General features: G+C 42.3%; 6 protein-coding genes across 6 annotated transcripts; all 6 read left to right on the top strand.

Annotated features, from left to right (window-relative positions):
* The first annotated feature begins 287 nt into the window (after window positions 1–287).
* Window positions 288–2,850, top strand: LOC121940253 (protocadherin gamma-A12-like). The gene has a single exon (XM_088081438.1). The coding sequence runs from the start codon at window positions 436–438 to the stop codon at window positions 2,848–2,850; it is 2,415 nt and encodes an 804-aa protein (XP_087937564.1). The 5' UTR covers window positions 288–435.
* A 1,571-nt stretch (window positions 2,851–4,421) lies between these two features.
* On the top strand, window positions 4,422–7,025 carry LOC121965882 (protocadherin beta-15-like). Its single transcript, XM_042515997.2, has one exon. It carries the CDS (start codon window positions 4,539–4,541, stop codon window positions 7,023–7,025), a length of 2,487 nt encoding a protein of 828 aa, XP_042371931.2. The 5' UTR covers window positions 4,422–4,538.
* A 2,134-nt stretch (window positions 7,026–9,159) lies between these two features.
* On the top strand, window positions 9,160–11,571 carry LOC121963161 (protocadherin gamma-A12-like). The gene has a single exon (XM_042513488.2). The coding sequence runs from the start codon at window positions 9,160–9,162 to the stop codon at window positions 11,569–11,571; it is 2,412 nt and encodes an 803-aa protein (XP_042369422.2).
* Window positions 11,572–12,948: 1,377 nt separating this feature from the next.
* On the top strand, window positions 12,949–16,156 carry LOC121966563 (protocadherin beta-15-like). Its single transcript, XM_088081437.1, has 2 exons — window positions 12,949–15,462; window positions 16,115–16,156. The coding sequence occupies exons 1-2, from the start codon at window positions 13,060–13,062 to the stop codon at window positions 16,154–16,156; spliced, it is 2,445 nt and encodes an 814-aa protein (XP_087937563.1). The 5' UTR covers window positions 12,949–13,059.
* Window positions 16,157–16,809: 653 nt separating this feature from the next.
* Window positions 16,810–19,530, top strand: LOC121964374 (protocadherin gamma-A4-like). Its single transcript, XM_042514583.2, has one exon. It carries the CDS (start codon window positions 17,070–17,072, stop codon window positions 19,503–19,505), a length of 2,436 nt encoding a protein of 811 aa, XP_042370517.2. The 5' UTR covers window positions 16,810–17,069; the 3' UTR covers window positions 19,506–19,530.
* A 1,810-nt stretch (window positions 19,531–21,340) lies between these two features.
* LOC121938375 (protocadherin beta-16-like) lies at window positions 21,341–24,005 on the top strand. Its single transcript, XM_042481631.2, has one exon. It carries the CDS (start codon window positions 21,552–21,554, stop codon window positions 24,003–24,005), a length of 2,454 nt encoding a protein of 817 aa, XP_042337565.2. The 5' UTR covers window positions 21,341–21,551.
* The last annotated feature ends 105 nt before the right edge of the window (window positions 24,006–24,110 follow it).

The following is a 24,110-nucleotide window of genomic DNA, read 5'->3' as shown; positions in this document are numbered from 1 at the left end:
TCAATCTTTAGCCTACTTTCAGAAATCTAAAACAAAGATAAAACATTAAAATCATGTCTCACATACATCGCCAAAGCTGAGCCAGCGAGGAAAATGAAAGATTTGCCGCACATTCACATTTAATTTGAACACAAGTGAAAATCATAATTTTGATGTTGTGATGCTTTGTTGAGGATATTTCATTGCAGATTAATGCGGAGATTAAAATTGACTCATGGTGTCGCTGTTGGCTGACGGATAAAAGCCCCTCACCACTCCACCCCCTACTAGTAACTGGAGATCAGCTGCAAAATTTCAAGAGAGACGGTTACATGTTCGAGCAGATTGTTTTGTGTACTGATGTGAGTGTTGATTTTTTTTGGTGTCTGTGGGCATGATTTATGATATCTCGTTGGAAATTACAATTTGTACTTGCTGAGGACGCTGTTTTTTGTCATGATGGGAGACAAAGGATTTTCATTGCTTCGACCGATCTTCCGCTTTGCTTTCTTCTTTGTAACGCTGCACCTCGTTCATGGAGACCTGAGTTATTCTGTCCCAGAAGAAATGAAACGCGATGCTGTCATTGGAAATATAGCCAAAGATCTCGGTCTTGGTCTGGGGACATTGTCTTCCCGAAAGGCCCGTGTTGATTTTGCGGGGACTCGTAAACGGTACTGTGATATTAATCTGAATACTGGAGATTTGGTCACATCGGAGAGAATGGACAGAGAAAGCCTTTGTGGCAAGAAACCCTCGTGTGTTGTGAAAGTAGATCTGATTTTAGAAAATCCTCTGGAGCTTCATCGTGTAACTCTTCATGTTCAAGATGTAAACGACAATTCCCCAAAATTTAGAGAAAATTTAATTGAAATGGAAATAAGCGAATCTGCTGAAAAGGGTAACCGCTTCTCTATCGAGGAGGCCCATGACGCAGATATAGGTCAAAATGCTGTTCAAAGGTACAGCCTACAAAAAAACGGCAACTTTATTCTCGCTGTTGACAGCAACAAGGTTGAACTCGTGCTAGAGAATAAACTTGACCGAGAAAAGCAAAAAGAGATTAATTTGCTTCTCACAGCTTTAGATGGTGGCTCTCCTCAGAGATCAGGTACTGTAGTCATACACGTCACTGTGCTGGATGCTAATGATAACGCCCCAGTGTTTAGCCAGGCCGTTTATAAAGCCAGTCTGCCTGAAAACTCTCCTCAAGATACCAAAGTGATCACTGTTAGTGCTTCTGATGCAGATGAAGGAGTGAATGCAGATGTAACATATCACTTTGGTCACGTCTCTGATAACGATGTAAATGTATTTTCAATTGATCCTAAAAGTGGAGCAATTACAGTAACTGGTGTGATTGACTTTGAGGAAAGCAGCTCTTTCGAAATGAGAGTGCAAGCCAAAGATGGTTTAGGGCTCACTTCATACGCAAAAGTTATAATAGACGTTACTGATATGAATGATAATGCTCCAGTTATATACCTGAAGTCACTGACTAACCCCATACCTGAGAATGTGTCACCTGGTACAGAGGTGGGCATCATTAACGTGCAGGATAGAGACTCTGAGACTAACGGACAGGTTCGCTGCTCCATTCAGCAAAACGTCCCTTTTAAGTTGGTTCCTTCTATTAAAAACTATTATTCTCTGGTGAGCACAGGACAACTGGACCGTGAAGTAGTGTCTGATTACAACATTACAATCACTGCCACTGACGAGGGCTCTCCACCTCTGTCCTCCTCTAAAACTGTTCAGTTATCTGTAGCAGACATCAACGACAACCCACCTGTGTTTGAGGAACAGTCGTACAGCGCATATGTGAGTGAAAATAACAAACCTGGCTCCACTTTATGTTCCGTTAGTGCTCGAGACCCCGACTGGAGACAGAACGGTACCGTGATTTATTCTCTGTTAGCCGGTGAGGTGAACGGTGCCCCGGTGTCCTCCTATCTGTCTGTGAACGGAGACACGGGGGTGATCCACGCTGTGAGGTCGTTTGATTATGAACAGTTCAGGAGTTTTAAAGTGCACGTGATGGCCAGAGACAACGGTTCTCCTCCGCTCAGTAGCAACGTGACCGTGAGTGTGTTCATATCGGATGTGAATGACAACTCTCCTCAGATACTGTACCCCGCCCCGGAGGGCAACTCGTTCATGACCGAGCTGGTCCCCAAAGCTGCACACGGAGGCTCTCTGGTGTCCAAAGTGATAGCGGTGGACGCGGACTCCGGACAAAACGCCTGGCTGTCCTATCATATAGTGAAATCCACTGATCCTGGACTTTTCGCTATTGGTGTCCACAGCGGAGAGATCAGGACACAGCGGGACATTTCCGAGTCTGACAGCATGAAACAGAACCTTATTGTGTCAGTGAAAGATAACGGACAGCCCTCTCTGTCTGCCACCTGTTCCATGTATTTACTTATTTCTGATAACTTGGCTGAGGTGCCAGAACTGAAGGATATTTCTTATGATGAGAAGAACTCCAAACTGACCTCTTATCTGATCATCGCGCTGGTGTCAGTGTCGACGTTTTTTCTGACCTTCATTATCATCATCCTGGGTGTGAGGTTTTGTCGCAGGAGAAAGCCCAGACTGTTGTTTGATGGAGCAGTTGCCATCCCCAGCGCTTATCTCCCTCCTAATTATGCAGATGTTGACGGCACAGGAACTTTACGCAGCACTTACAATTATGACGCGTACCTGACAACAGGTTCAAGAACCAGTGACTTTAAGTTCGTGTCCTCTTACAATGACAACACACTGCCTGCTGACCAGACTCTGAGGAAAAGTCCATCAGACTTTGCTGAAGTGTTTGGTACACCAGATGAGTCTCCAGAGGTAGGCCCCAGTCACTTTTGTATCTGAAATACAATGTTTGTGACCTTTCAGTTGTGTACTTAAATTAGCCTCGCCTTAAATATTCAATTGATCATTTTCATTGTTCTTTTTTATTCGCATTGGCAGCTATGTGCCTTTTGTATGCGGGTTGTTTGTTGGCAGAGGTCAAAGCATATGTATAACTTGATTAGGATGGCATTTGCGTAACTGCTTTGTGTCATTTTATACATTTCTTAGATAATATAGTCGGCCCGGTTTATGCTTGGTTGTGACACTTTTTGTCCACATGAGTATTGATTGATTTTATTCAGCATCTTCTTAGTCTCTGGATAAAATCAAGGTTACCACCCACTGGGAGTCATTTTAATAATTTTGTGGCAAAACGCCTGTCCCTCTAGATTACGCTCCTTCATTTATTTATATATTTATTAATTTGTTTTCATTTTTTTCTAAATTTAACCTGTATTCATACAGGTAATCTAATTGACACACGGAGATCTTATTCTCAAGAGAGACCTGTTTAAAACATAAATTTACACATTAATGACTATTTAGTCTTATTACATTTTACACACTTACATATAATCGTTTAAATGACATTTCAACAGCCGTTACATAGCTGAAAACTTTGCGTTTTCAAACCGAATTTAGCACGGTTTTTATCTTGACGTTAGACATCCCTTTCACCTGCATATAAACATACCTATGCTTATTGCATGTCTGTGACCACAATTATTCTATTTCGTTAATCACTTGACCATGGCCAGATACCACTTCTACTTCCTGCCATCCCATCAATGTATTAAATTGCAGCAAACAAAGTTAGATTTTATGATTTTACTTTATAGAAACACAAGCTGACCAAACATTTGTGCTCAAGCCTTAAATTTCATCACAGTCAATTTGTTGTTTAAATGTGATATTGATTGTCAGCTTTGATCTCGTTTTATACACTCCAAATTGATGGGAAAATAAGGTTTATTTCCTTGCAGATATCAAGCCTATATTATATTTAGTGGCCCTCAGATATTGCTTAAGTACCACAAAGGACTAAAGGACTTTATATTTGCATGTATTTGTTGTTAACCACCGCATTATACAGAAGGAAATAAAATAGACACATATTCTGAATAAATTTGAAATAAGATGAAAGCATTTTCTAGGTCTAGTGATATTTTAAATTTAACAGTTTTTTACCATTTCTAATTTATAAATGTTAATATCTGCTCACTTAAAACGGAAGACCAACGCTGTACTTCAGCGCAGTCCTCAGTCCGTATTATTTAAGAACATCAAGGTTTAATGAGGAAAAGATTTAAGTCGTATTCCTACCATTTAATGCGCTGTCCATGGTGCTGAATGATGTTACGAGTTGTTTCTCTCACATGCGCCTATTATAACAAACCTGAAACATACCAGTGAAAAATACTTTTACTTTGCGTCTTAAGAGTTAAATATGATACCACAGTGTTGATGGCATTTTTTGTTGGGCTCTGAGCTGTTTATTTGCAATATTCCAAATCTACTCACGGCGTCGCTGCTCACTTGCAGATATGAGGAGATTCATTTCTCCACCCACTGCAAGAAGAGTAATTCAGGCGTTAAAGCTGGAGCTGCCATTGTTCCAGGAGCGGTGTTCCTCAATTTTGCCTTTACATTTGAATTTGATCAGCAACAGGGGAGATTAAGTTGACCGTATCTTCTTTCGAGGAAAAATGGACCAGAAAGGAAAAACGTTGCTGATTTTTTTCTGCGCCTTTGCTGTCTTCATCCACATCACCACTGCAGACCTCAGCTACTCTGTACCAGAGGAGATGAGACCCGGATCCATTGTTGGAAATATTGCCAAGGACCTCGGACTGGAAGTCGTGAAATTGTTCACACGTAAAGCCCGTATTGATACTGAGGAAATCTATCAGCACTACTGCGATATTGATGTTAAAACGGGAAATTTGGTCATCAGGGAAAGGATCGACAGAGAGGAGCTGTGTGGGGAGAAGGTGTCGTGTATGCTCAAATTCGAATTAGTTTTAGAGAGCCCTTTGGAACTGCACCGTATTTCATTGCTTATCCAGGATGTAAATGACAACTCACCCGTTTTTCCAAAGGATACAATTAAGTTAGAAATAGGGGAGTCGGCCAGCAACGGTGCACGATATCGTCTCAACGAAGCACATGACGCGGACATCGGGCAAAATACGGTTAAACAATATAGTTTACAAAAGAATGAATACTTTGTTTTGTCTGTTCGAGACGATCCTGATGGATCTAAGAACGTCGAGTTGGTGTTAGACAAAGAGCTAGACCGTGAAAAAGAGCACGATTTAAATTTTATGATGGTTGCTGTTGATGGAGGCAATCCACAACGATCAGGAACGGCTAATATACACGTGACTGTGCTGGATGCAAATGATAATGCCCCAGTGTTTGTCCAAGCCTTTTATAAAGCCAGTTTACCAGAAAACTGTGCCCTTGATACGGTAGTCCTCACTGTCAGTGCTTCTGATGCAGACGATGGGGTAAATGGGAAGGTGACGTATGAGTTCAGCCGCATCCCAGAAAGAGCTAAAAAGGTTTTCTCACTGGACATTAACACTGGAGAGATAAAGGTCATAGGACCACTTGATTTCGAGAGTAATGCTAAATATGAAATGCGCATTGATGCGAAAGATGGTTATGGACTTTCATCTGATTCCAAAGTTATCATTGAAATCACTGATGTGAATGACAACGCCCCGGTGATATATATGAAATCACTGACGAACCCCATACCTGAGAATGTGTCACCTGGTACAGAGGTGGGCATCATCAACTTGCAGGATAGAGACTCTGAGACTAACGGCCAGGTCCGCTGCTCCATTCAACAAAACGTCCCATTTAAGTTGGTTCCGTCTATTAAAAACTATTATTCTCTGGTGACCACAGGACAACTGGACCGCGAAGTAGTGTCTGATTACAACGTTACAATCACTGCCACTGACGAGGGCTCTCCACCTCTGTCCTCCTCTAAAACTGTTCAGTTATCTGTAGCAGACATCAACGACAACCCACCTGTGTTTGAGGAACAGTCGTACAGCGCATATGTGAGTGAAAATAACAAACCTGGCTCCACTTTATGTTCCGTTAGTGCTCGAGACCCCGACTGGAGACAAAACGGTACAGTGATTTATTCTCTGTTAGCCGGTGAGGTGAACGGTGCCCCGGTGTCATCCTATGTGTCTGTGAACGGAGACACGGGGGTGATCCACGCTGTGAGGTCGTTTGATTATGAACAGTTCAGGAGTTTTAAAGTGCACGTGACGGCCAGAGACAACGGTTCTCCTCCGCTCAGCAGCAACGTGACCGTGAGTGTGTTCATATCGGATGTGAATGACAACTCTCCTCAGATACTGTACCCCGCCCCGGAGGGTAACTCGTTCATGACCGAGCTGGTCCCCAAAGCTGCACACGGAGGCTCTCTGGTGTCCAAAGTCATAGCGGTGGACGCGGACTCCGGACAGAACGCCTGGCTGTCCTATCAGATAGTGAAATCCACTGATCCTGGACTTTTCGCTATTGGTGTCCACAGCGGAGAGATCAGGACACAGCGGGACATTTCCGAGTCTGACAGCATGAAACAGAACCTTATTGTGTCAGTGAAAGATAACGGACAGCCCTCTCTGTCTGCCACCTGTTCCATGTATTTACTTATTTCTGATAACTTGGCTGAGGTGCCAGAACTGAAGGACATTTCTTATGATGAGAAGAACTCCAAACTGACCTCTTATCTGATCATCGCGCTGGTGTCAGTGTCGACGTTTTTCCTGACCTTCATTATCATCATCCTGGGTGTGAGGTTTTGTCGCAGGAGAAAGCCCAGACTGTTGTTTGATGGAGCAGTTGCCATCCCCAGCGCTTATCTCCCTCCTAATTACGCAGATGTTGACGGCACAGGAACTTTACGCAGCACTTACAATTATGACGCGTACCTGACAACAGGTTCAAGAACCAGTGACTTTAAGTTCGTGTCATCTTACAATGACAACACACTGCCTGCTGACCAGACTCTGAGGAAAAGTCCATCAGACTTTGTTGACCCGTTTGAAGATTTAGAGCCGTCTGTCGAGGTAGGATCCGTGGATTACTTCAGCAGTTGTGATGACAATGACTCAATGAAAAAGTCCCCAGAAACGTTTGGGGGCTTTTTCATTGAGTTATGGTAATGTCTTTCCTTCTAAAGTCCGTGTAGCTCTAATACAAATGACAGAAAAAGATTGAAGGCCTAACAAACAGTAACTGATTTAGAGTTAAAGGGACAAGTTGTTTTTCTTTTACGTCAGCAATATTCTTGCTCAGGGTTTATACTGTTTGAGCACAAGCCGCATATCTTCAGGGCTGCGGGATGAGCTCCGACTTTAATACACTGGTAAATGGAAAATTCAATCTCTTATCCAATATGCATAGGAGATACATTTCCCCTTGCGTCATTTAGAAATGATTAGTTACAGATTCGTGTAATTTCGTCCTGCAATTGTAACATGGTGCATTGCAGCACATGGTTATATGCACCAGAAAAAACATCCCACTCTATTCTTCTCTCAATATAATATAGTTTATGAAGCCAACTTTGGTCGTATAAGTGTGTCAAATACTTCGAATGCAATTTTTTTGTTTATCTTATTTCTCACTGGAATTCAAGTTAAATAGTTTATAATTAATAAGAACGTTTGATTCAGATTTGTAGAAACCTTCTGCATTGTAGTCAAATCCAACAATCGTATAGGCCTAAAACCGAATTTTGTAGTTGTTATTAATGTTGATTTAGCGCTCACAAATGTGTGAACCATTTTCTTGTGGTCAGCGTGTAGTAGAATGCTTTGTTTTGTCAAGTAATTGTATGGTTGCTTATTCAAATCTGAAATACGTTAGATAAAGATAATGTTGAAACACACTTTAGTGTAATGTAGTTAAATTAGCGTGCGACGTATCCAAGTGAATCGTCAGCTCAAAAATGTATTTACTGCTTCTAAAAAAATCACTCTCAGCCTTTTTGTAACATACACTTTTCCCACCATCCCTTGGTAGCAGAGGCAAATCTTCACATTGAGTTGAAGTGTGTGGCAGTCATCTATCGTTGGCATTGCATGAATACCTGTTGTTGTGATCTAAGAGCCCCTTTGGACCTTGTACAGACCTGGCAGTAGCAACCACGGTGTTTTTACTGCGTTATAATGTGCAGTGTAATTTACTCAGCATTTTTGGGGTAGTTAAGTGATACTCTTGCAAGCAATAGCAAATGTTATTTGCCCCGAGTTTGCTTGAAATCAGAGAAATGCGTCGCCATTCTTCCCCTATCAACTCAGCACAAATGGATCCCGGCATACTTAGGCGCTCCATTGATTGTTCTTAATAACAGTTCAGTATTCCGACTTTAAAAGTGAAAGTTAACTGTGACAAACATTGGTATGTCTGATATTTGAGTTTTGCCACAGGACCACTATTGTATTTGGCCTGTTATTTTTGCGTCTCTTTGTTCTGAGATGCCATTCATTTAACAGACCGTCAAGTTTCATTGCTCGGTGCAGAGGCAACAACTTTTTCAGAAGCAAATGACCCCTTTCCCTTTGAAAGTATCTTAAAAAGTAGACGTTTGCGGTCCTCTTCATAAAGGCGAATAAGCTCTGTCCATGGTGCTTAAAACTTGGAAGGCTGGTACATGCAGGGCCGTTTTAAAACATTGCTGTATACGCTGCTACCGACATCCATTTATTTTGAAGGTGCATATCTCTTGAAAATATAGTGATAAAAACAAACAAACCAACTATCAAATGCATTTTAATCGTCAGATTTGAGTTAATTTGTTTGAAGTGAACTGTTTGCCTGTGTGTCAATTCCATGCAGCATGCCTGCAGCTATTTCTTTTACTTCTTGCCCTACCTTAAAAAACTGGATGAACTCAGGCTACAGACTGTGAAATTCTAGCCAAAGTCGTGGTGATATGTTCTGGTAATTTGGTTTCATTACACTTTTGATCGGCGAAGGTGTCCTGTTCTGTTCATATCATACCATTAAGCTTTCAGTAGTGCACCCTTCCTTTTTTCACATGCCTTATCTCAAACGAACACACTGTGTCGCTATCTACCAGTTTACCAGGGAAAATTGCAATGCCGTGTAGCAGAACGTCTCCACCCATTGTTTCTAAGCTTTGTGTTTTCAGTTATGTTGCGGCTGTGGGATCGCGTTGCTGATTTTGTTCTTTAGATGTGTCTGATTTACTCAATCTCACACGGGTTCGCAAGCTCAACAAAATAACTTTACAAATTTTCTCTCTCCTGTGGATTTTTGTCATTTTTAATAATGGAACACAGCGGATTTTCAAAGCTTGGCCTGGTTACCCGCTTTGTCATCTGTCTACTTGCACTGCAATCCGTGTGTGCCGAGGTGAGCTATTCTATCCCGGAGGAGATGAAACCAGGAACGGTCATCGGAAATGTTGCCAAGGATCTTGGTCTGGATATAGCCACCCTGTCAAGTCGTAAGGCCCGCATTGATTCCGAAGGCAGGAACGAACGATATTGTGTTATCAGCTTAAAAAGCGGGGATCTAAGTGTTGCCGAGCGGCTTGACAGAGAGAGTCTTTGCGGCACTAAACCATCGTGTATTTTAGTGCTGGAGCTTATACTGGAGAATCCGCTAGAATTACATCGTATAAATCTACACGTTCAAGATATAAATGATAACTCTCCTCAGTTCAGAAGAGAACTGATACGGATTGAAATAAGCGAGTCCGCTGAAAAGGGCACCCGTTTCTTAATGGAGGAAGCACATGACCCGGATATCGGTCAAAACTCTGTCCAGAGGTACAGCTTACAAAAGAATGCACATTTTATTCTAATGATTGATGCCAACAAAGTTGAACTTGTTCTAGAGAATAAACTCGATAGAGAGACACAACAACACATTGAGTTGTCTTTAACAGCTTTAGATGGTGGCTCTCCTCAGAGATCAGGTACTGTGATGATACACGTCACTGTGCTGGATGCTAATGATAACGCCCCAGTGTTTAGCCAGGCCGTTTATAAAGCCAGTCTGCCTGAAAACTCTCCTCTCGAAACTGTAGTCGTTGAAGTCAGTGCTGTTGATGCAGATGAAGGCGTGAATGGTGACGTCACGTATGACTTTGGTCATGTTTCAGTAACAGATGAAAAACTGTTTTCTATTGACAGTAAAACGGGAGAAATAAGAGTAGTTGGCACCACGGATTACGAGAAGAAAAATTCATTTGAACTGCGCGTCATGGCAAAAGATGGTCTGGGATTAAGTTCTTACGCAAATGTTTTCATAGACCTTTCTGACGTGAACGATAACGCCCCGGTAATATTTTTAAAATCACTGACTAATCCCATACCTGAGAATGTGTCACCTGGTACAGAGGTGGGCATCATTAACGTGCAGGATAGAGACTCTGAGAATAACAGACAGGTCCGCTGCTCCATTCAGCAAAATGTTCCTTTTAAGTTGGTTCCTTCTATTAAAAACTATTATTCTCTGGTGACCACAGGACAACTGGACCGCGAAGTAGTGTCTGATTACAACATTACAATCACTGCCACTGACGAGGGCTCTCCACCTCTGTCCTCCTCTAAAACTGTTCAGTTATCTGTAGCAGACATCAACGACAACCCACCTGTGTTTGAGGAACAGTCGTACAGCGCATATGTGAGTGAAAATAACAAACCTGGCTCCACTTTATGTTCCGTTAGTGCTCGAGACCCCGACTGGAGACAAAACGGTACAGTGATTTATTCTCTGTTAGCCGGTGAGGTGAACGGTGCCCCGGTGTCCTCCTATCTGTCTGTGAACGGAGACACGGGGGTGATCCACGCTGTGAGGTCGTTTGATTATGAACAGTTCAGGAGTTTTAAAGTGCACGTGATGGCCAGAGACAACGGTTCTCCTCCGCTCAGCAGCAACGTGACCGTGAGTGTGTTCATATCGGATGTGAATGACAACTCTCCTCAGATACTGTACCCCGCCCCGGAGGGTAACTCGTTCATGACCGAGCTGGTCCCCAAAGCTGCACACGGAGGCTCTCTGGTGTCCAAAGTGATAGCGGTGGACGCGGACTCCGGACAGAACGCCTGGCTGTCCTATCATATAGTGAAATCCACTGATCCTGGACTTTTCACTATTGGTGTCCACAGCGGAGAGATCAGGACACAGCGGGACATTTCCGAGTCTGACAGCATGAAACAGAACCTTATTGTGTCAGTGAAAGATAACGGACAGCCCTCTCTGTCTGCCACCTGTTCCATGTATTTACTTATTTCTGATAACTTGGCTGAGGTGCCAGAACTGAAGGATATTTCTTATGATGAGAAGAACTCCAAACTGACCTCTTATCTGATCATCGCGCTGGTGTCAGTGTCGACGTTTTTCCTGACCTTCATTATTATTATCCTGGGTGTGAGGTTTTGTCGCAGGAGAAAGCCCAGACTGTTGTTTGATGGAGCAGTTGCCATCCCCAGCGCTTATCTCCCTCCTAATTACGCAGATGTTGACGGCACAGGAACTTTACGCAGCACTTACAATTATGACGCGTACCTGACAACAGGTTCAAGAACCAGTGACTTTAAGTTCGTGTCCTCTTACAATGACAACACACTGCCTGCTGACCAGACTCTGAGGAAAAGTCCATCAGACTTTGCTGAAGTGTTTAATACACCAGATGAGTCTCCAGAGGTAGGCTTCAGAGATTTTTGTGTCTAAGTTTTTATTTTTATTGTGACCTTTCAGTCGTGTAGCCTTGACGTCGAGTAGCCTTACATTGAAACATTTTCAAAGGGTTTTTGTTAATTTCTTCCACGGGCAGTCACGTGCCTTTTGTATGGAGCTTTTTTTTCTGCAGAGGCCGAAGCATATGGCCTGAAAAGGATTGCCGATACGTAACTATTCTGTGTCCGTTTATACATTTATTTGATGGTATAGTTGATTTATGCTTAGCTATGACACCTTTCGTCCACAGGCTCATTCTGAGGTCACAACGATTCTTCACAGTCTCTTTATTATATGCGTTTTAAGTCAAAAGTCCATCAGATTTTGCTGAAGCGTTTGGCTCATCACAGGATTCGGGTAGGCTTCATATCTCTGCAAAGAATACTTGTCCGTTTGAGGGGATCAGTGGTAGCAGTGCTAGGATGTATTTCTGGCCTTTTTTGCAACATCACTGTTCTCCCACGTTTTTAATAAATATTCATTACGTTTAACATTCCAAATGTCTACACTTTGTCAGTAATGTTAAAGATAACTTCGGATTAACTAATAGTAATTTAATTCAAACCACCAGCACAAAATAAATCACAAATTTTGTGAAGACTTTTTTTTTTTTTTTTTTTAACTAAAATCAGCTTCTCAATTTTATTTCAGTGTCGCTGTCCATGGTCCTTAACAAAACAAATCACACCTGACATTAGGCCCCTAAGATATCAGCAGAAACAGAGTTTTTTCTCTATAGTAGTTGTTACGTCTGTTCATGTCCATACTTTATGTCACTTTGTAGTATCACTTCACACACGTCTGCACTTTTATTGTTTTTAATTCAGGACACCATTCTACATTTGGGTGTACACAGTGACTACAAAAATAGAGCGCTCTTGCAATGCAATGGAACCCAACATTCATAAATTCTACCCTCTGTTAATTTTTTTCACGTGTTGAAAAGCACTGAAATTAACTTTTTATGATGTTTATGGATATGTTGTTTTCTGTTGCATTATAGTTTCAGGTATTTCTCATAATTTTTTGCTAGTTTACAAATGCAAACGAAATGCACAGACATTTAGGAACACTTGTTGATATTATGCAATCCAATACAGGCCGTTATACTGCACTGTAAAGTATTGTATAAGGTGTATGTATTCCCCCTATCTATCTATCTATCTATCTATCTATCTATCTATCTATCTATCTATCTATCTATCTATCTATCTATCTATCTATCTATCTATCTATCTATCTATCTAAGCAACATTGACGGTGACTACATTTTGTAATCTTTCTAACTTGCTGTGAGTGTCGCTGTCTACCAATCTAAAAGGGAAAGAGGGTGCATGTCGTCAAGCGTCTCCACCCACACTTTTTCTGCTTATTGTTAGCCATTACACTCTTGGATCATTCACAGATATGTATTTCCCGGTGTGTTTGTAAGGAATACGGATAACGTCTTTGTTGTTGTTGATTCATTTTGATCGCTGAAGGATGGAATATAACGGATTGCAAGTTAACATTTTCTGCGGCTCACTATTTTTGCTTTTGGGATTAGGATTACAGATATGTTATGGCGACGTGAGCTATTCCTTTCCAGAGGAAATGAAACGCGGATCAGTGATTGGAAATATCGCCAAAGATCTTGGGCTTCAAGTAAACAGACTTCCACCTCGAAAGGCTCGAATTGTCCTCGAAGGAAACCGTAAACGTTATTGCGAGCTAAACGTTGGTACCGGAGAACTAGTAGTCGCGGATCGGATTGACAGAGAGGAGCTTTGTGGAGCCAAGATTTCATGTATTTTGAAATGTGAATTGGTACTTGAGGATCCCCTCGAATCGCACCGGATATCTTTGCAAATTCAAGATATAAATGACAATCCACCAGTTTTCCCTAAAGACGCTGTCAAATTGGAAATCCGCGAATCAGCTCCCAAAGGCTCTCGCTATAGAATTAATGCTGCACGCGATGCTGACATAGGACAAAACGCCGTGCAAAACTATATATTACATAAAAATAATTATTTTGCTTTAAATGTACTAACAAATTCCGTTGGTACAAAATACAGTGAGATCATGTTAGACAGAGAATTAGATCGGGAAGAACAGCAAGAGCTGACCTTATTGCTGACAGCCGTTGATGGTGGCTCTCCTCAGAGATCAGGTACCGCAGTCATACAAATCACTGTGCTGGATGCCAATGATAACGCCCCAGTTTTCAGCCAGGCCGTTTATGAAGCTACTCTGCCTGAAAACTCTCTCATTGACACTGTAGTAGTGACAGTAAGTGCGACTGATGCGGATGAGGGCATCAATGGAAAAGTAACTTATGAGTTTAGTGGAATAAGTGATATTGCAAAGCAAATATTTTCATTAAATGAATATACTGGAGATATTACAGTAGCAAAAAATGTTGACTATGAGGAAGAGACAAAATTTGAAATGCTAATTGAGGGAAAAGATGGCTATGGCCTTTCTTCAGAAACAAAGGTGGTAATTGATATCACTGATGTGAATGATAATGCCCCAGTGATACATATAAATTCATTAACAAACCCCATACCTGAGAATGTGTCACCTGGTAAAGAGGTGGGCATCATCCATGTACAGGATGCAGACTCGGGCAATAACAGACAGGTCCGCTGCTCCATTCAGCAAAACGTCCCTTTTAAGTTGGTTCCTTCTATTAAAAACTATTATTCTCTGGTGACCACAGGACAACTGGACCGCGAAGTAGTGTCTGATTACAACATTACAATTACTGCCACTGACGAGGGCTCTCCACCTCTGTCCTCCTCTAAAACTGTTCAGTTATCTGTAGCAGACATCAACGACAACCCACCTGTGTTTGAGGAACAGTCGTACAGCGCATATGTGAGTGAAAATAACAAACCTGGCTCCACTTTATGTTCCGTTAGTGCTCGAGACCCCGACTGGAGACAAAACGGTACAGTGATTTATTCTCTGTTAGCCAGTGAAGTGAACGGTGCCCCGGTGTCCTCCTATGTGTCTGTGAACGGAGACACGGGGGTGATCCACGCTGTGAGGTCGTTTGATTATGAACAGTTCAGGAGTTTTAAAGTGCACGTGATGGCCAGAGACAACGGTTCTCCTCCGCTCAGCAGCAACGTGACCGTGAGTGTGTTCGTATCGGATGTGAATGACAACTCCCCTCAGATACTGTACCCCGCCCCGGAGGGCAACTCGTTCATGACCGAACTGGTCCCCAAAGCCGCACACGGAGGCTCTCTGGTGTCCAAAGTGATAGCGGTGGACGCAGACTCCGGACAGAACGCCTGGCTGTCCTATCAGATAGTGAAATCCACTGATCCTGGACTTTTCACTATTGGTGTCCACAGCGGAGAGATCAGGACACAGCGGGACATTTCCGAGTCTGACAGCATGAAACAGAACCTTATTGTGTCAGTGAAAGATAACGGACAGCCCTCTCTGTCTGCTACCTGTTCCATGTATTTACTTATTTCTGATAACTTGGCTGAGGTGCCAGAACTCAAGGATATTTCTTATGATGAGAAGAACTCCAAACTGACCTCTTATCTGATCATCGCGTTGGTGTCTGTGTCAACGTTTTTCCTGACCTTCATTATCATCATCCTGGGTGTGAGGTTTTGTCGCAGGAGAAAGCCCAGACTGTTGTTTGATGGAGCAGTTGCCATCCCCAGCGCTTATCTCCCTCCTAATTACGCAGATGTTGACGGCACAGGAACTTTACGCAGCACTTACAATTATGACGCGTACCTGACAACAGGTTCAAGAACCAGTGACTTTAAGTTTGTGTCCTCTTACAATGACAACACACTGCCTGCTGACCAGACTCTGAGGAAAAGTCCATCAGACTTTGCTGAAGTGTTTCAAGATTCTTTGGAACCTCTGGAGGTAGGCGCACGTTTGTTTCAAGCGAGGTCAAATTGCTCAATTTGTTTTTCCTAGAAAACAATTCTACATCTTATTAGTCCAAATCACTTCAACATTACATTTTCCCTCTTTTGGCTGATGTTAAAAAAAACAAAACAATACAAAACAAAATTTGACATCAGAACATTTCGAGCTTTTTTTTCCTGAAATGTCAGTTTTTAATTTGTCAGACGTATTTATTTATATTTCTGAAACACGTGGTAAGACTTAATGGATAATCCACCTTTAAAGAGTGTGTCATTACATTTCAATGCCTTATTAGTTGAGATTTAACCGTTCAACTTTTTCACCGCATCAGCGGATGTTCATCTATATCGTACATGTGAAAATTCAGAAAATACTCTCAGAATAAATTCGTTTAGCGAGTACTGACCAGTTGAATTGGTGAATCTTAACTAAAAATCTATTGAAATTTTACAACTACTCTCTGTAATATATGTAGGCGGACTATTAAAGTCAGTTTTACCTCACGTTTGTGATATCATCCGTGTGTGACCATTGACATGCGTGTATGACCCTTTGTTATTTATGAACGTCACATTCTTCCTACATTTTAAAGTTACACTTTTAATTGGTCTAACTGATTTTTTTTCTTCCATATGCACCTAAACAGTATGAGATTGGACTCACACTAAAGCCTCTGGCTTTGGTATAGGAGCTGTTAAGCATAATCCATCTAAACGACGCGCAGGCAGCGCTGTTGACTTTTTTTTCTTCTGTCGTACAGTGATTGGTGCGACGACTGCATTCTTTCATTGTCCCTGGTCTACAGTCATGGGGAAATGGATAAAGAGCCTTATCAGATACTGCTGTGTAAATCAGTCATGCTGTTCATTGATTCATCAGTATTCCTCAACTCCCTATACTGGTAATATCATCCCTAAATGCGTTCCGCCATTTCTCTTCAAGAACACTTGAATGCTAGAGCTGTTCGTCGTGATGATTTATTACATCACATTCAGAAATAAGACCAGGGTTTTATTTTAATAGCTTTTATTTTGCAGTTTGGTATGCCTTCTGAGACACGTGATAAATATGTGCATGGGCCCGTGACGCGCTGTTATTGACGAGGTGGGAGTGAGAACCCGCTGGTGTTACTTAATACTATGGATCTATCCATGGTGCTGAAACCAACGCCGCTTTTATATGTTTACACTATCATTCATACTGTACAATTAAATTAGTTTTATTGAGATTAATACACACTAGCCTTTACAAAATGAATCTCCACTCTACATTTTTTATGTCATTTATTTATGCTTGGGTCTGACTGCAGCCTGGACCGGACTCGTTTTTATCTTTCTCATCAGAGCTCTCAACTGTTAAAATGGTTTGTAATACCTACTCTTTGCTCACAGTGTCGCTGTCTACCAGCTTTATTTAACAGTGTTGCATTATGATACCTTACACGCTTGCACAGTTCTATTTCACAATAGATTGCTGGTGAAAGCCGTGAAGTCGCGCCACTTACAACCGGACTGGACTTGTCGAAAAGGATTCCGTTTGGCTGACTATTTTTATTTTACAAATCTTGTTAGAGGTGGATTTCGCACTGATCTTATAGGAAAATGGGACACAAAGCATTTTCCGTGCTCGGCCTGGTCACCTCTTTGGCAGTATTTCTTCTAGCGCTGCAAACCGTCTGTGGTGATGTGTCTTATTCTTTTCCGGAGGAGATAAAACGCGGCTCGATTGTTGGAAATATAGCGAAAGATATTGGACTTGAGGTGGGCAAACTGAGTGCTCGAAAGGCTCGCCTTGATGCAGACGGAAACAGCAAGCGGTATTGTGACATTAATCTGAGTACCGGAGATATCATTGTTGCCGAAAGGATTGACAGAGAGGGGCTTTGTGGCAAAAAGGCATCTTGCGTTTTAAAACAGGAACTTGTTCTAGAGAACCCTTTAGAGCTGCACCGCATTACTGTTCACATCCAAGATATCAACGATAATTCACCGCAGTTTAAAAAGAATACAATAAAATTTGAAATTAGAGAATCGGCTAATAAAGGAAGTCGCTACCGTCTAGATGAGGCCCACGATGCAGATGTCGGACAAAACGCCATCCAAGGCTATAGTATCGAGGCAAATGAATACTTCAGATTGAATGTTATTGCAAAAGGCGGAGGAGGGAAATATAGCGAATTAGTTTTAGAGAAAGAGCTGGATAGAGAACAACAGCATGAGCTAACAATTGTGCTTGTGGCGACAGACGGAGGCACACCTCAGAGATCAGGTACCGCAGTCATACATGTCACTGTGCTGGATGCTAATGATAACGCCCCAGTGTTTAGCCAGGCCGTTTATAAAGCCAGTCTGCCTGAAAACTCTCCTCTGGACACTGTAGTGGTCACTGTGAGCGCCACTGATGCAGACGAGGGAATCAATGGGGAGGTGACTTATGAATTTGATCACATTTCTGATGAAAGTAATAACGTGTTTTCTCTTGATGAAACAACTGGTGAGGTCAGAGTAAGTGGATCAATAGATTATGAGGAAATGTCAGTCTATGAACTGCAAATTACAGCCAAGGATGGTCTTGGATTAGTGTCATCCTCTACATTAATGATTGATATCACAGATGTCAATGACAATGCCCCCCTTACGTTCATTAAGTCACTGACAAATCCCATACCAGAAGACACCCCACCTGGTACAGAGGTGGGCATCATAAATGTGCAGGACAGAGACTCTGAGAATAACAGACAGGTCCGCTGCTCCATTCAGCAAAACGTCCCTTTTAAGTTGGTTCCGTCTATTAAAAACTATTATTCTCTGGTGAGCACAGGACAACTGGACCGCGAAGTAGTGTCTGATTACAACATTACAATCACTGCCACTGACGAGGGCTCTCCACCTCTGTCCTCCTCTAAAACTGTTCAGTTATCTATAGCAGACATCAACGACAACCCACCTGTGTTTGAGGAACAGTCGTACAGCGCATATGTGAGTGAAAATAACAAACCTGGCTCCATTTTATGTTCCGTTAGTGCTCGAGACCCCGACTGGAGACAAAACGGTACAGTGATTTATTCTCTGTTAGCCGGTGAGGTGAACGGTGCCCCGGTGTCCTCCTATCTGTCTGTGAACGGAGACACGGGGGTGATCCACGCTGTGAGGTCGTTTGATTATGAACAGTTCAGGAGTTTTAAGGTCCACGTGATGGCCAGAGACAACGGTTCTCCTCCGCTCAGCAGCAACGTGACCGTGAGTGTGTTCATATCGGATGTGAATGACAACTCTCCTCAGATACTGTACCCCGCACCGGAGGGCAACTCGTTCATGACCGAGCTGGTCCCCAAAGCTGCACACGGAGGCTCTCTGGTGTCCAAAGTGATAGCGGTGGACGCGGACTCCGGACAGAACGCCTGGCTGTCCTATCATATAGTGAAATCCACTGATCCGGGACTTTTCACTATTGGTGTCCACAGCGGAGAGATCAGGACACAGCGGGACATTTCCGAGTCTGACAGCATGAAACAGAACCTTATTGTGTCAGTGAAAGATAACGGACAGCCCTCTCTGTCTGCCACCTGTTCCATGTATTTACTTATTTCTGATAACTTGGCTGAGGTGCCAGAACTGAAGGATATTTCTTATGATGAGAAGAACTCCAAACTGACCTCTTATCTGATCATCGCGCTGGTGTCAGTGTCGACGTTTTTCCTGACCTTCATTATCATTATGCTGGGTGTGAGGTTTTGTCGCAGGAGAAAGCCCAGACTGTTGTTTGATGGAGCAGTTGCCATCCCCAGCGCTTATCTCCCTCCTAATTACGCAGATGTTGACGGCACAGGAACTTTACGCAGCACTTACAATTATGATGCGTACCTGACAACAGGCTCAAGAACCAGTGACTTTAAGTTCGTGTCATCTTACAATGACAACACACTGCCTGCTGACCAGACTCTGAGGAAAAGTCCATCAGACTTTGCTGATGCATTTGGAGATAGTGATGGTTCTCCTGAGGTAGGAACAGGTGTTACATTTCGTTTGATCTTTTGACATCTTCACCCAGACAATACACATTCAATTATGATTTGTAGTTGCCTTTTTTGTTATTATTCTTGTTTGTTTTTTAAGCATTTGGTCATTTAGGTGAATCCCTAGAAGTGGGCCCTTATATATTATACTTTCCCGATGAACTATTAACTTCTTTCTTGTTTAACTGATTTTAAACAGGCATTTTGAGTTTAAGATGGTCCTTGTGAGAACATTGTTGGTACCATTTCACTGTGGCTATTTATTTACTGTGTCCTTCCACATTAACTCACAGAAGTTATATCAGTAATTTTTCAGTTCAAGCGTGTTTTTGGGCAGTCTGCTAGTTGGAGGTTGCATTGTTGAAGCACTGGATATCGGTTAGCGAACTGAGATTGACTATTAAGTTTTATTGGCCCAATCGACATAATTGTGGTCTTAACAGTGAGGAAATAAATCTGTGTTTATATGTACAGTGTGGTTTTCAAGGCATTGCAGACATAGTTAACTGTGAGACTGGACATCATTTGAACTATCAGTGTATTTTTTCTCTCTCTGTGTTTCAAATAAGTGCAGTGATGATGGCCTATATTCTGCTTTAGAGTCTTTGCTTTCACGGATTTTTTCATCTGGTGATTGGGTAAATTCTTAAAAAGTCATAATTACAACAAACAACATGACGGCCACATAAACTTATCAAAACTTGCAATGCATCACAAGTTCGTGGGGATTTGTGTTGCAGTTTTCTTTGTTTTCTGTTGGCAAATAGCAATGAGTCATAATAGCTCATGCCTTGGTGGTCAGTGAGACATGACAATCGTTTAGAAAAGTGTGGGTCACTGATTGCACCAGTGTTGTCCTATTATCATATTATTTTAGTGCAAACGTTTTTATAAATTGTGAAGTTATGTTTCACCAGTATGCCATGCATTTGGAGAATTTCATCGACTATGTACCCAGCAGCATTGCCGATTACCAGATTTTTTTCATGGGAAATTAACATGTATTGGGTGTGATAATGGATAATGTTTTTGTTGTGTTTTAGTTTATTAAAAAGATCTGCTTGGTAATGTTACAATGATTCATAGATTTTTTTTATCAAGTAAATTTTAACGCAGTACAATAGCACACGCAAGTTTTAGTTGCAATATTTGATTCTGGTATTTTTGATGAGCTATACCAATATATGTTTCGTCAAACTTCAACTTTTATCAAACACATTTTCCTACTTCATAAGTTAAAACTGCATTGAATACTGAGTATTTCAGCACTTTTAAACAATATTTCCACCGCAGAAATATTGGATCTATCTGTCTCTGTCTTTATATTTAATGACTTTTGGGTCACTTCTTTGTCTCTGTCTGTGATGCTCGGTTGAGTCATGCTGGTCTCTAATCTTGAAGTCTGTTGAGAAAATAGTTGATACTTATAGGGAATGCTGTGCTCTGTGTGTCATCGTTACTGTAGCTTACTTTGATTATTTTTGGCTTATGGTTTCATTTTTTCTGTTGCATTTTTAAGTGGAGCTGCGATGCAAGAATTATGTCATCTGTGAACTGAATTGCTATGGATTGTTTTTTTTCCAGTCCAGAAGCAAATTTTGCAGTTAGTACTGTGGAATAAAGTGTATTTTGCAGTTTATGTTAATGGGAGCAGTGTTTTACAGACAGCGTGTGAGGGACGCAGCGCTGAAAATTATTGACCGTATTGACGACATTCAATACAAAACACTGACGTCTTAACAGATAAAGACATCTCAGCAGTTACATGGTCCTTTTAGAAAGTATATGCAGCTTTGAGATAATATGGCAATGTCGTTAATAAACACGAAATGGCTGAATAACAATAGTTTTGTCCTGCTGTAGTCAGTGAAGTTGTCACTGTTTTAGTTTGCAGTGCTATAACTGATTGAAACTCTTGGTGTCACTGTGCACCAACAAAGGCCGAATATGCCTGCAGCTTCAGCTTCAATTTTTCACCATTGCACATCGTTATTGTGGTGCAGCGCGGGGTTAAAGGACGAAAGGCCAGCCGTATCTGATCACTTTTGATATATGTGGAAAGGGAAAGATGAACGCCTGGTTGACCATGGGAGATTCAGTGCACCGAGGATTTTCTCCGAATCGCTGTTGTGTTGTTTTTCTTTTCATCTGCCTGCATTTCGCGTTTGGAGATGTGAGCTACTCTATCGCAGAGGAGATGAAACGCGGGTCTGTGATCGGAAATATAGCCAAAGATCTGGGCCTCGGGATTGTCTCACTTTCCTCACGTAAAGCTCGCATTGACACGGACGGGAATGATAAGCGGTATTGTGATATAAATCTGAGCACCGGAGATTTGATTGTTTCTGACAGGATCGACAGGGAGGGCCTTTGTGGTAAGAAGGCGACTTGTGTTTTAAAAGAGGAGCTTGTTTTGGAAAACCCTTTAGAGCTTCATCGTGTCAGTATTCATGTGCAAGATATAAACGACAACGCCCCACAGTTTAGTGAAAGCATGATTACATTTGAGATACAAGAATCTGCAGACAAAGGAGAGAGATTCTTACTCACTGAAGCCCATGATGCAGATATCGGTACAAATACTGTACAGCGCTACAGTTTAGAAAATAATGAACATTTCACTATTAATGTAGATACAGAGGGTGGGCGGAAACACTCCGAGCTGGTTTTGGTAAAAGAATTGGACCGTGAGCAGGAGAAAGAGCTTAAATTAGTGCTTACAGCTTTAGATGGTGGTTCTCCACAGAGATCGGGTACTGCAGTAATACATGTCACTGTGCTGGATGCTAATGATAACGCCCCAGTGTTTAGCCAGGCCGTTTATAAAGCCAGTCTGCCTGAAAACTCTCCTCCAGATACAGTGGTTGTTACAGTGAGCGCCACTGATGCAGACGCGGGACCCAATGGAGATATCACGTACAATTTTGATCACGTATCCGATGAGCATGTTTCTTTGTTCTCACTTGATCATAAGACGGGAGAGATACGGGTAGTCGGCTCTATTGATTATGAGACAGAGTCCTCCATTGAACTACGAATAAGAGCAAAAGACGGACCAGGTCTTACCTCGTATTGTACAGTAATTCTAGATATAACAGATGTTAATGACAACCCACCTGCTATCACTTTGAAATCACTGTCTAACCCCATACCCGAGAACGTGACACCTGGTACAGAGGTGGGCATCATTAACGTGCAGGATAGAGACTCTGAGAATAACAGACAGGTCCGCTGCTCCATTCAACAAAACGTCCCTTTTAAGTTGGTTCCTTCTATTAAAAACTATTATTCTCTGGTGACCACAGGACAACTGGACCGCGAAGTCGTGTCTGATTACAACATTACAATCACTGCCACTGACGAGGGCTCTCCACCTCTGTCCTCCTCTAAAACTGTTCAGTTATCTGTAGCAGACATCAACGACAACCCACCTGTGTTTGAGGAACAGTCGTACAGCGCATATGTGAGTGAAAATAACAAACCTGGCTCCACTTTATGTTCCGTTAGTGCTCGAGACCCCGACTGGAGACAAAACGGTACCGTGATTTATTCTCTGTTAGCCGGTGAGGTGAACGGTGCCCCGGTGTCCTCCTATGTGTCTGTGAACGGAGACACGGGGGTGATCCACGCTGTGAGGTCGTTTGATTATGAACAGTTCAGGAGTTTTAAAGTGCACGTGATGGCCCGAGACAACGGTTCTCCTCCGCTCAGCAGCAACGTGACCGTGAGTGTGTTCATATCGGATGTGAATGACAACTCTCCTCAGATACTGTACCCCGCCCCGGAGGGTAACTCGTTCATGACCGAGCTGGTCCCAAAAGCTGCACACGGAGGCTCTCTGGTGTCCAAAGTGATAGCGGTGGACGCGGACTCCGGACAGAACGCCTGGCTGTCCTATCATATAGTGAAATCCACTGATCCTGGACTTTTCACTATTGGTGTCCACAGCGGAGAGATCAGGACACAGCGGGACATTTCCGAGTCTGACAGCATGAAACAGAACCTTATTGTGTCAGTGAAAGATAACGGACAGCCCTCTCTGTCTGCCACCTGTTCCATGTATTTACTTATTTCTGATAACTTGGCTGAGGTGCCAGAACTGAAGGATATTTCTTATGATGAGAAGAACTCCAAACTGACCTCTTATCTGATCATCGCGTTGGTGTCTGTGTCGACGTTTTTCCTGACCTTCATTATTATCATCCTGGGTGTGAGGTTTTGTCGCAGGAGAAAGCCCAGACTGTTGTTTGATGGAGCAGTTGCCATCCCCAGCGCGTATCTCCCTCCTAATTACGCAGATGTTGACGGCACAGGAACTTTACGCAGCACTTACAATTATGACGCGTACCTGACAACAGGTTCAAGAACCAGTGACTTTAAGTTCGTGTCCTCTTACAATGACAACACACTGCCTGCTGACCAGACTCTGAGGAAAAGTCCATCAGACTTTGCTGATGCTTTTGGAGATAGTGATGGCTCTCCTGAGGTAGGAACAGGCGTTACATGTCATTTGATCTTTTGACTCCTCTATCATCAAGCCAATACACTTTCATGATTTGTAGTTGAGTTTCTTGTCTTTCTTGTCTTCTTGTCTTGTTGCAGCGACAAGTTCTATTTATGTCTAAAT

Source organism: Plectropomus leopardus, chromosome 8 (genome assembly GCF_026936395.1).
Source record: "Plectropomus leopardus strain MGB_pleo_1.0 chromosome 8, ASM2693639v1, whole genome shotgun sequence".
In the NCBI taxonomy this organism is placed as follows: Eukaryota; Metazoa; Chordata; class Actinopteri; order Perciformes; family Serranidae; genus Plectropomus; species Plectropomus leopardus.
The sequence above is the reverse complement of the archived record's forward strand: the minus strand, read 5'-3'. Positions and strand labels throughout refer to the sequence as shown.

Coding starts and splice junctions, on each gene's coding strand:
- LOC121940253 (XM_088081438.1), top strand. CDS start 436: ATGATGGGAGACAAAGGATTTTCATTGCTTCGACCGATCTTCCGCTTT.
- LOC121965882 (XM_042515997.2), top strand. CDS start 4,539: ATGGACCAGAAAGGAAAAACGTTGCTGATTTTTTTCTGCGCCTTTGCT.
- LOC121963161 (XM_042513488.2), top strand. CDS start 9,160: ATGGAACACAGCGGATTTTCAAAGCTTGGCCTGGTTACCCGCTTTGTC.
- LOC121966563 (XM_088081437.1), top strand. CDS start 13,060: ATGGAATATAACGGATTGCAAGTTAACATTTTCTGCGGCTCACTATTT. Junction 15,463..16,114: donor ATTCTTTGGAACCTCTGGAG/GTAGGCGCACGT, acceptor GCACCTAAACAG/TATGAGATTGGACTCACACT.
- LOC121964374 (XM_042514583.2), top strand. CDS start 17,070: ATGGGACACAAAGCATTTTCCGTGCTCGGCCTGGTCACCTCTTTGGCA.
- LOC121938375 (XM_042481631.2), top strand. CDS start 21,552: ATGAACGCCTGGTTGACCATGGGAGATTCAGTGCACCGAGGATTTTCT.